The following is a 12,152-nucleotide window of genomic DNA, read 5'->3' as shown; positions in this document are numbered from 1 at the left end:
ATGTTGACGTCAAAGGCCGCTTGTGTAAGACGAACTTGCCTCCACGTACCGCCTTCAGGTCGCTGGCGTCTTTCCAGGTAGTCACCTAGAGACCACACTTAACAACCCTGGGGCCGACTTACGTGACGCATGGTTTCGTAGGCCATGAAGCACTATGCAAAGTAGATGGAATTGAATCCGCTTGAAACACGGCGAATTTTTATCCAATCCTACAATAAAAACTGCTCCATTCTATCTAACTACCAAATAATGCAAGAAAACTTGTTTGTTTTTTTTAATGAGAGTTTTTTTTCCAAATCAAAACCAAATCAACATTGTTTGAAACTTACCCCTACAGGCATGACGGGAAAACATGACGTGACCCGTCAGATAAGCCCATTTCACATCGAATAAGGCGGATAATTTCTCGGACTACTTAGTAACTTATAGCAAACAAAATATCAAGTGCGACGTTTTTTTAAATTGATGCGACTTTTTGTAATGTGTCATTAAAATTCGAGCTTTTCGTCCCTGAGCTGATACACAGAGCAATGATGATCAAGGAAAAATTATCTTAAAAAGCCTCACGTTATTTGTGTTTTGAAAATCAGTCCCGTAATACAAGGAACCTATTGCCATTGTAAGAAATTGTGTCTTCTCTGTTTATCTGGAATTGCGCGTTTTCCAGGTTTTTTCCGTCATGCCACCTCTGCATCGATTGCTTTTCTAATAACTTTTAAAGACGATGTTCTTACCCTGCTCAGTCTCGATTATATTATTTCTAGGCGCACTTGTTCGTGGAGAACATTGTCTCCGATGTTGCCAAGACATGTGGGATGCCGGAAAACGAGGTACTGTGCATGCTCAAGTGCATTACGAGATATGACGTCATGCATACATATCTTTAACCTCATTTGAAACATCGCAAACAATCAAAGTCTGGTCCGGAAGGGTACGGGAATAGTTTGTCGCGTTCTCTAACGGCCGTGTGCTGGCTGACTGCCACGAACATAGTCGAGTTGAGGTGGCGAGTTGAGCAACAAATGCGTGATTTCGGAGCGGATATAATTTAAATTGAAGTGAGAGCGGTCTTGATTGCATCTAGAAGGATCATACTTAAATGTTGCGAAAGAATTTTGTAAAAATATAGGTTTCTGTGCGGGCTAAAAGCGAATTAGTTTAGCTTGTACGACGGCCAGCCAGCCGGAGTTAGCCTGCGTGCAGCCGGAAACTATTTCCAGCTGCACGCAGGCTAGCCGGAGTGTGCTAGCTTCCTGTTTTACTTTTATGGGGGATACTCAACAGCGTAGCTCGCAAACTACCCGCCCATAGCGTAGAATTTTATCTAGACTGCTTTAAAGAATGTCGATCACCCACTACCTTGTCATTGTTTATCGTTGAAAATACAGCGCGGTTTATTTGCAAGGAAACCTCATAATACCCACAATCTACGAATGAAATCTGATATGTTATTTACGATATTTGATTGAAAATTTCTGGGTTACTTGCTTGAATAAGCCGATGGAAATGGATGCTTTGTGTGACTCGCCATTGAGCGGGAGCATATAATGGCGGCGCAATTGGCCTTCTTTAAAGACAAAACGATCAATGACAGCTCACACACTGTGAGCTTATGTTATCTGTGGTCTGGTTTACTTTAGTGCCCAATTTTGTTTGAAAGTAAAAAAAAGCATATTAACCTATGTCTTTGCAACTGATATCCGCATATTCCAGGTTCGCCAGCTGAACTTCTACAGTGAAGGCGATCTTACGCCCTACAACCAACCGCTGACCAATTGCACCGTACAGCGCGTCTGGAAAGAGCTGATAGAAAAGAGCGACTTCGAGCACAGACGGTCAGCGGTTGAGGAATTCAACAGGTGCGACAGACAGACAGATTTTCATGATTTTCAATGATTGATATAAGGAAGGCTTTTATAATATTTTCTGTTAAGATAATTAAATGAATTATGATACTTGGTTTTAAATAGTCATTTCAAGATTACTTCGCATTATTTGCCTTGTAATGAAATTGTGATCGAATGATTGACTAGAAATCGGTCTGTGGTCGCTGTAGAACATGTCTATGAGGTCCCAGTTCCCCTCCTGCTCGTTTTCCGCAGGATAACCGTGCTTACTATTTTTGATAATTTCAGGGCCAACTGCTATGCGAAACGTGGGTTGGTCACAATGCCTATGAAGTACGGGATAGCGATTGTTCTGAGAGCCTTAAATCAGGTAATGTGATCTATAAAAACGGTAATAAAGCCCAGCGATGTCTCTTTTCGCAGATTTGCCGTCGCTTGCGCACGGTCAAAACAAAACAAATTAAAGACATAATGACAAATACCCCCAAGCAGGTCACGATAAAGACCAGCTTAAGTCACGATAAAGACCAGCTTATCTTAGCGTAAGAAAGTATAGTTTTTTTAACGTTGTTTTTTGATAGTTACAATGATTTTATATAAATAATAAAATTTTGCATTTCGATACCATTGCAGCCATCTATTTCAAATAAGGTTGCACTCGTAAACCCATGTGTCGTAACCCGCGGTTGTTTCATGGGTAGCGTGTAAACGGCTGAATCCTTCTATCTGAACGCTATGTGGATGTTTATCAGAATCTAAACAAAAATTATACAGCTTTTAAAACCTAGATTTGTATTTTATTTACGCCCTTTTGCATGCTTATTTATTTGATGAAACACTGCGGATCCAACCTTATTAGAAAAAGAAGCAGTATACAACCTGACAATGGCTTCATGAAGAATTATATCTGATTAATTTTCAATGAATTCAACTTTTTTATAGCAAATGGTCAATAGAAAATGTGTTTTCAGGGAGGAGCCTTAGTGCACGTGTACACCGACGGAACAGTGCTTGTGGCATCAGGCGGGGTGGAGTTTGGACAGGGCTTTTATACCAAGATAATACAGGTATACCATGCATCCAGAACACAGGTATACCAAGGTAACACAGGTATACCATGCATCCAGAACACAGGTATACGAAGCATCCGGGGCGGGAGGATTTTTAATAAGATAACACAGGTTTATCATGATTCCAGAAGATGGGCTTTATACCAAGATAACACAGGTATACCGTGCACCCACAACAGGGCTTTTATACCAAGATAATACAGGTATACCATGCATCCAGAACACAGGTATACCAAGCATCTGGGGCGGGAGGATTTATAATAAGATAACACAGGTTTATCATGATTCCAGAAGATGGGCTTTATACCAAAATAACACAGGTATACCATGTATGTAAGACAGGGGCTTTATACCAAGATAGAACAGGTATACCGTGCACCCACAACAGGGCTTTTATACCAAGATAATACAGGTATACCATGCATCCAAAACACAGCTATACCAAGCATCCGGGGCGGGAGGATTTATAATAAGATAACACAGGTTTATCATGATTCCAGAAGATGGGCTTTATACCAAGATAACACAGGTATACCATGTATGTAAGACAGAGGCTTTATACCAAGATAACACAGGTATATCGTGCATCCAGAACACAGGTATACCAAGCATCTGGGGCGGGAGGATTTATAATAAGATAACACAGGTTTATCATGATTCCAGAAGATGGGCTTTATACCAAGATAACACAGGTATACCATGTATGTAAGACAGAGGCTTTATACCAAGATAACACAAGTATACAGTGCATCCACAACAGGGCTCTTATAACAAGATAATACAGGTATACCATGCATCCAAAACACAGGTATACCAAGCATCCGGGGCAGGAGGATTTATAATAAGATAACACAAGTTAATCATGCTTCCAACACAGGGCTTTATGCCAAGATAACACAGGTATACCATGCATCCGGGGCGGGAGGATTTATAATAAGATAACACAGGTGTACCATGCTTCCAGAACAGGGGCTTTATACCAAGATAACACAGGCTTACCATGAACCCAGAACAGGGCTTTATACAGAGATAACACAGGTGTATATATACATATCATGTATCCGGGACAGATACTTATAACAAGATAACACAGGTATATCATGCATCCGGGGCAGTGGATTTATAGTAAGATAACACAGGTATCAAGAAAAGGACTCGACCTTGTGACGATGAATTATGTGCTGAAATTAAACAAGAATGTGAACTTTAGAAGCACACTAGCATACACACATTGGCACCAGTCGGGCCAAGACGGGACGCTAGCACAGTCTATTACCCGTGCAGTTCGGCAACCATGGACAGCTGTTTCGTCCTTATTAGGACTCGTCAGCATGGCATAGCCGGTTTGCCTCAGTTAAACTTCATCGGCAAAATAAACTGCAGGGCGACTTCGACTCGAACGAAGTGCTTTAAACCACAGCTTAGATCCATGTGGGATCTAGAGCTGCGACCGGGCTAGCGTGATGCCAATTGTGCGGATCACGCATGCGACCTTTGCTAGTCTAAAACTCCGTCGGATAGCCAAACTATCCTTGCGAGTATGTATACATAAATGTGAACTTTAGAAGCACACTAGCATACACACATTGGCACCAGTCGGGCCAAGACGGGACGCTAGCACAGTCTATTACCCGTGCAGTTCGGCAACCATGGACAGCTGTTTCGTCCTTATTAGGACTCGTCAGCATGGCATAGCCGGTTTGCCTCAGTTAAACTTCATCGGCAAAATAAACTGCAGGGCGACTTCGACTCGAACGAAGTGCTTTAAACCACAGCTTAGATCCATGTGGGATCTAGAGCTGCGACCGGGCTAGCGTGATGCCAATTGTGCGGATCACGCATGCGACCTTTGCTAGTCTAAAACTCCGTCGGATAGCCAAACTATCCTTGCGAGTATGTATACATAAATGTGAACTTTAGAAGCACACTAGCACACACACATTGGCACCAGTCGGGCCAAGACGGGACGCTAGCACAGTCTATTACTATTATTATTATGGATCTAAGCTGTGGTTTAAAGCACTTCGTTCGAGTCGAAGTCGCCCTGCAGTTTATTTTGCCGATGAAGTTTAACTGAGGCAAACCGGCTATGCCATGCTGACGAGTCCTAATAAGGACGAAACAGCTGTCCATGGTTGCCGAACTGCACGGGTAATAGACTGTGCTAGCGTCCCGTCTTGGCCCGACTGGTGCCAATGTGTGTATGCTAGTGTGCTTCTAAAGTTGAAATTAAACAGAAAGATATTAGAAAATATTCAAAATTATTTATGCTCACAGGGCTTATGGCAAGGCTTATATAGATTTTTACCAAGATGACACAGGTACACCATGTATGTAAGACAGGGGCTTTATACCAAGATAACACAGGTATACAATGCTTCCAGGTCAGGGGCTTTATACCAAGATAGCACAGGTACCCCTTGTATCTTGGACACATTTTTTTAACACGACAGGATCTTACAACCTTTACGATCACAAAAGCCTGATATTTAGACTGTGAATTTTATTTTGTTTTTCAGATTGCAGCTCATACTCTTGAGATTCCTGTGTCCAAAGTCTTCATCAGTGAGACTGCGACAAACACAGTGCCCAACACCTCCCCCTCTGGGGCTTCTTTTACACTCGAGTTGAATGGGGCTGCGGTCAAGGTAAAGGGGCCAATCAATAAAATTATTATAATGTTGATATGGACAATAAAAATATTTATAATAATGATGATTACGATGATGTTGATAATGCTGATAATGATAATAATAATGATGATGATGATGATAATAAATATAATGATGATGATAATGATGAAACTGATGATGAAGATGATATTCTTCTATCCTGTCATGCGCGTCAAATTTAAACACTCGCTTCTATGCCATATAGTAGTGTTACATTATGCTATACATAGTCGCATGCGCTATCTGAATGTCCTCTCGTGTAGGTCGCATATTCTTTCTGAATAATGTCCTCTCGTGTAGGTCGCATATTCTTTCTGAATAATGTCTTCTCGTGTAGGTCGCATATTCTTTCTGAATAATGTCTTCTCGTGTAGGTCGCATATTCTTTCTGAATAATGTCTTCTCGTGTAGGTCGCATATTCTTTCTGAATAATGTCTTCTCGTGTAGGTTGCATGTGAACAGATCCTGATGCGGTTGGCTCCGTTCAAGAAAGACAATCCCGAGGGGACCTGGGAAGAATGGGTAATGATTAAACTTAAGCATGTCTGATTTTGGGCCTAGCCTATCCTCTGGCGTTCTTTTTTCTATTGTCCCATTGCTCAAAGCAAAATTCAGAGTTCTATCCTCGTTCATATTGATCCAGTGCTCTCAGCAAAAGCAGGGCTTTTTTCTCGTTTCTATTAAAATCAATTGCTCTAACTCACCCCTTGTTTTGAAAGGTACAAGCGGCTTACCTTGATCGAGTCTCTCTCTCCGCCACAGGGTTCCACAAGTAGGTTGACATACAAATTATCCTAACATGTACGGATACAATTTTTTTATAAATAAGAGGCTGGGTTCTTATTTTTATAGCAATTTAAGGCTGAAAATGTTCTTAAACGTATTTTTTTAAATTTTAAGCATATAAAAATATATGTACGCAATGAACTATTAGAAGAGAATTAAGGTTACGGAACAGTTTCGTATGGACAAAAATACCGAAAATACGATTTTTACATTAAATGAATCCCTACATTAAATACTACCATATACTGGAATGATATTTACGGTAGCGATTTTATTTTAGAAAATATAAGCGAAAAACGTTTTTAGAAGAATTATAAGCATGACACATTTCGCGTTATTATCTTTAATCCTGTTTTCATTAGCGAACGCTCATCCTTACTCGAATTTGCCCGTTAATCAATAGAAATAACATTCATTCAAGGTTGTTGTATTGTCAAGACAATTTGTTTCTGCATTTTAGAACGCCTTACACTTAAAAAAAAAACAATATTTTGCTGCTATCTGAGCCTCGGCATGTTCTTAAAAATTTCGGGAAAAAACGAAAATCAACAGAATACCCACCACAACATATTCATATAATCGAAAACTTGTTGCTATGTGATTCTGATATTTTTTTACTTTATTACTCACTCACTCGGCCGATACGGCCGGAGTGGCTTATAAAGTTTTGTTCCAGATGTTTACTTTAAGTTTTTCACATGATGTGTCTTCCAAAATTGCATAAAATCAATTACAAAGGCGTATGACTATTAAAAAAAAAAAAAAGCTTCTCGCAGTAATTGTTTGAAAATTGATTTATGTCATGTCTTTGTTCTTGGGATGCCGCTTACTTAGTCTTTCTACCGTTTTTCCACAGGGTGCCCGACGTTGGCTTTGACTGGGCTTCGTACACAGGGTACCCGTTTTCGTACTTCACGTATGGGGCGGTGTGTACTGAGGTGGAGATCGACTGCTTGACTGGCGCACACAAGGTGAGATTAGGGAATTTATGCAACGACGACGGCAACGCGAACGGCGACGGCAGAAAATAATGGAAATTCAAAGAGCCAGACATGAAATGTGCTCGAAATGGATTCTGTCTGATACATTTTAGCCGTTTTTCTTCAAAAGACAACGTGAAAACCCCAAGTTTCACGGTCTAGCGAGGACGGGAATGTGTGCGCTGAAAACTATACTATCCGTGTTTGCTATGTTAGAAATAATATTCTAGATTTGTCTATAATTTTGGGGTACTACAAAAACGAGTGAAATTTATCAAAACTAGTTTTGAATTGTGCGCAAAGCAGGTAAGCTTTTTTGGGTTTTACATTCTCTCTGCCGTAGCCGTCGTAGTTGCTTAAATTCCCCATTAGAAACACCAGCCGCATATTAAGGCATATAGGCTCGTACACTGGGAAATGGCTTTGAGATAGCTCAGTGGTAACGGGCCTTGTCTATCAACAAGAGAACTAGGGTTCGAACCCAAGCTATAAATCATGACACGTGGTTAAAAAAGTATGTTGAACGCCTTTGTTAGACATAGTGGTTGCGCTGACGTTACGAGCGTAGCCCTTCATCGGAGCAAAAAAAAAAAAGCCTACGCAGACCATCTAGTTTTTCTATAGCTTGTCTGTAGTCTTTCTAGGTATACCATAGGGCTCAAACCCAGGCCAGGTCAACTTGAATTCTTTTGTCTGGCAGACATAACTATTTCAAATAAGGTTGCACTCGAGAATGCATGTGTCGTAACCCGCAATGGCTCATAAAAATTCTTGCATCTGAAAGCTATGTGAATGTTTAGACAAATGTAGACAAGAATTAAAAAGGTTTTGAGCCTGGATTGTATTTTATTTACGCTTATTTGCTTATTTACTTGATACATATGATGCACTGCGGGTTACAATACACAGATTCTCCGAGTGCAAACTTTTTTGAAATAGGTGTAAGCAAATGGGAGCTATGAATCTTTACAAAACCACAATAATAATTGTAAACTGCGTGGTTAAAGTTGTCGTGTTTTTTTTCCCTGACTACCGTTCTGTTTTGTCAAGTGATGCGTGCTGGTTATTGTCGTGTTTTGTTAAATATTATACAGCCATTTCAATAAACGTTGTCCAAGAGAGCGCTCTTCTGCACGCGCCCATACCGCGAGGTGGTATGGGTAATATTTGTTGTAACAGGTTTTCAGTAAATATGCCGCAGTCTTATAGTGAAGACCTTCTCTGGCGAGTTATCTGGATGGTACATTTTATCTATCGAAGACACTGCGGCATTTCTTTCTATGTGCCGAGTACAATTGTAAAAGGTATCTGCAAAAATAGGGACAAAAATAGGGACGACAACGGCAAAGCGAAAGACGAAGAAAGAAAACAATTGAGAATTTAAAGAGCCAGACGTAAAATATACTCTGAAATGGTTTCTGTCTGATACATTTTAGCCGTTTTTCTTCAAACGACAACGTGAAAACTCCAAGTTTTATGGTGTAGCGAGGACGGGAACGTGTGCGCTGAAAACTAGACTATCCTTGTTCGCTATGCTAGAAATACGATTCTAGGTTTTACCATGGTTTTATGGGGGAATACATAAACGAGTGAATTTTATCTAAACTAGTTTAAAATTGAGCGCAAAGTATAAAATCTTTTTGGGTTTTCCCTGCAGTCTGTCGCCGTCGTCGTTGCTATTCCGTTCAGGCACTTTGCCAACAGGTTTTCTTTTAATAATAATAAGTTTAATTCAACCTTTCGCAGTATAGACTGGATTACAGGTGAGTCAGAGATACATGCGGTATCGCGGTATGGGTGCGTGCGGCGAGCGCTCTTTGACAACGTTTATTGAAATGGCTGTATGCGTGCTAGCTGTTGTCGTGTTTTGACAAGGGTTGCGTGCTAGCTGTTGTCGTGTTTTGACAAGGGTTGCGTGCTAGCTGTTGTCGTGTTTTGACAAGGGTTGCGTGCTAGCTGTTGTCGTGTTTTGACAAGGGTTGCGTGCTAGCTGTTGTCGTGCTTTGTCAAGTGTTGCTTGCTAGCTGTTGTCGTGTTTTGTCAAGTGTTGCTTGCTAGCTGTTGTCGTGTTTTGACAAGGGTTGCGTGCTAGCTGTTGTCGTGCTTTGTCAAGTGTTGCTTGCTAGCTGTTGTCGTGTTTTGTCAAGTGTTGCTTGCTAGCTGTTGTCGTGTTTTGACAAGGGTTGCGTGCTAGCTGTTGTCGTGTTTTGTCAAGGGTTGCGTGCTAGCTGTTGTCGTGCTTTGTCAAGTGTTGCTTGCTCTAGCTGTTGTCTTGTTCCACCATTGTCCCGTTGCTTTAGGTGATGCGTGTGGATATCGTCATGGATTTCGGCAGATCTCTCAATCCCGCCATCGATGTTGGACAGGTAATCGTTTGTGTTTTTGCATGATTTTTTAAGGCCAATCACGCCGCCATTTTATGCTCCAGCTCAATGGCGAGTCACATAAAGCATCCATATTTTCAATCAAATATCTTCAATAACATACCAGACTTCATTGGTAGATTATTAATTATAAATAACCTGTGAATAAACCGATGAATATTCAGTAATAAGCAATATAGTAATAAGTGGGTGATTGGCATGATATTTTACACATTACTAAGGTATCACGTGGAGGCCATCTGATAGCGGGATCGTCACGTGAGGGTTGCACTACTCGCACGATGACCGTCTCATCATGTGATCAATAAGTTTCCGTGTTGAAGATTAAGGCGCGTTTGTCCAGGACATGGATTTTATATAATAGAGAAATTGTGTTACTCGCGTGACTCCCATCTGATCACGTGGTCACCCTCATGTGTGCAGTTACGTTACTAGCGTGACTACCATATGATCATGTGAGTTGCTTAAGCTACGTAATCATGCTTCCGTGTCCTAGATTGAAGGTGCGTTTGTCCAAGGGTTGGGGTACTTCACCATAGAGGAGTTGCGTTACTCGTGTGACGGCCGTCTAGTCACGTGCAGCCGAAGGGACTACAAGATCCCGAGCTTGCGGGACATCCCGCGGGAAATAAACGTTCACATTCTGAAGAACATGAGGAATGACAAGGGGATACTCTCGTCCAAGGTAATCACTACTACGCGTGCGCGATACCCAGCGTGCTTTGCGGTTGATCATTTGATTCCTTTCTTTACGTCAAATGTGAAAAAACCTGGCTCTCACCTGTGAATATTCTTCATTTCATTGTTTTTAGGCTGTTGGTGAGCCCGCCATATGTCTATCAGGCTCGGTTTTTCTGGCCATTAAGTCAGCAGTTTCTGCGGCAAGGTTTGTATTAAAATCATAAGAACACATGACCATAAAAGGTAAAGTTCATTATGTTAGCGAACGTTATTTGAACCAATCCGAATGCCCCTTAAGCACATGACCCTGAACGTCATCTTTCCATATAAGGCAATCACTCTGCCCATGTGATTCAATTAGCCAATCGCCTTCTCCCATGTTGCCTACTCAGGGTGCACGTCATGTTTCCATATAAAGCAATCTTTCCTTTCACTGTCCGTGTTATCACATTCTAAAAACCAATCGCCTTTTCCCATGTTGCCATATTTGTACTCAGGGTACACGCCATCTCTGTACATGTGATCTGACATAATTAACCAATGATCCTGTTCTGCGCACGTGACCGTATTATCCCTTGATTTCGGCTAGGAAATTGATGACCGGGCGCTTCTCTATTTTTTTTTTTTACAGAAAGGAGGTCGGTCTCAGCTCCATGTTCCGCATGAACTCGCCCGCGACGTGTGAGCGAATCAGAATGGCTTGCGGCGGGCAACTCGCTAAACAGACCACTTAGACTACAATTCGCGCCAAAACTACTTGAAACCTTTTGAAATTTACCAAACGAAGTAAAACATTTGTATCCGGCCGGCCAAGAACCCACCAAGAACCAACATACGAGAACCCCCTCCCCCCCCCCCCCCCCCCCCCCCGGTACAATGTTGAGATTCCAAGTGGACATCATGCTATCGGAACAACATTGGACCAGGTGAAGAGGGGTGATTATATCAAGGACAGAGGGGGTGTTTTGTAATGCTATTTGGTATTCAATTGGTCCAATAATAGGTGTAGAAGTATCAAGAGTTTTGACGGGGATTGTAGCTTGTATTCATTTAATAGACCACTTAGACAAGCCTGTGCAAACTAAATAGACTACTTAGACTAGCTTGCACTCACTAAATAGACCACTTGTTATTGCTGAAGAGCACTAAGGCTGGCTTGTACTCACTAAACGACCACTAAGACTTGCTATTATTCACTCAATAGACCACTAAGACTAGCTTTTATTTACTAAATAGCCCACTTAGACTAGCTTTTACTCACTAAATAGACCACTAAGACTAGCTTTTATTTACTAAATAGACCACTTAGACTAGCTTTTATTCACTGAATAGACCATTTTACTAGCTTTTATTCACTGAATAGACCACTTTACTAGCTTTTATTCACTAAATAGACCACTAAGACTAGCTTTTTATTCACTAAATAGACCACTAAGACTTGGTTTTTATTTACTAAATAGTCCACTTAGACTAGCTTTTATTTACTAAATAGTCCACTTAGACTAGCTTTTATTTACTAAATAGACCACTTAGACTAGCTTTTGTACTTACTAAATAGGCAAGATGAGGCCTGTATTAATGCATGGTCCTTATAAAATGTAAGTTCATACTGTCTTGGTTCATAATTATTATCGTCAATGTCAGTTTCTTTTCTAAGAATGGCTAATGTTTGGATTGTTTATCCTGAAACTCATTCTGATAGGCATCTATTTTGGTGTTGATACCTTTGTA

General features: G+C 41.0%; 1 protein-coding gene across 1 annotated transcript in view; it reads left to right on the top strand.

The window, feature by feature from the left end:
* The window catches only part of LOC5505020 (xanthine dehydrogenase/oxidase), a gene marked incomplete in the record, with an annotated part of 37,607 nt that extends 25,575 nt beyond the window's left edge, over positions 1-12,032 (top strand). The window contains 13 exon segments of the mRNA XM_048734333.1: positions 1-77; positions 765-830; positions 1,714-1,859; positions 2,136-2,217; positions 2,819-2,914; positions 5,437-5,565; positions 6,038-6,112; positions 6,310-6,362; positions 7,233-7,347; positions 9,657-9,722; positions 10,237-10,425; positions 10,553-10,626; positions 11,053-12,032. Of these exon segments, the coding sequence (XP_048590290.1) occupies positions 1-77; positions 765-830; positions 1,714-1,859; positions 2,136-2,217; positions 2,819-2,914; positions 5,437-5,565; positions 6,038-6,112; positions 6,310-6,362; positions 7,233-7,347; positions 9,657-9,722; positions 10,237-10,425; positions 10,553-10,626; positions 11,053-11,155 (1,271 nt within the window).
* Between the last annotated feature and the right edge of the window lie 120 nt (positions 12,033-12,152).

This window comes from Nematostella vectensis, chromosome 11 (assembly GCF_932526225.1).
Source record: "Nematostella vectensis chromosome 11, jaNemVect1.1, whole genome shotgun sequence".
Taxonomy (NCBI): Eukaryota; Metazoa; Cnidaria; class Anthozoa; order Actiniaria; family Edwardsiidae; genus Nematostella; species Nematostella vectensis.
This window is presented reverse-complemented; position numbering and strand designations above follow the sequence as displayed.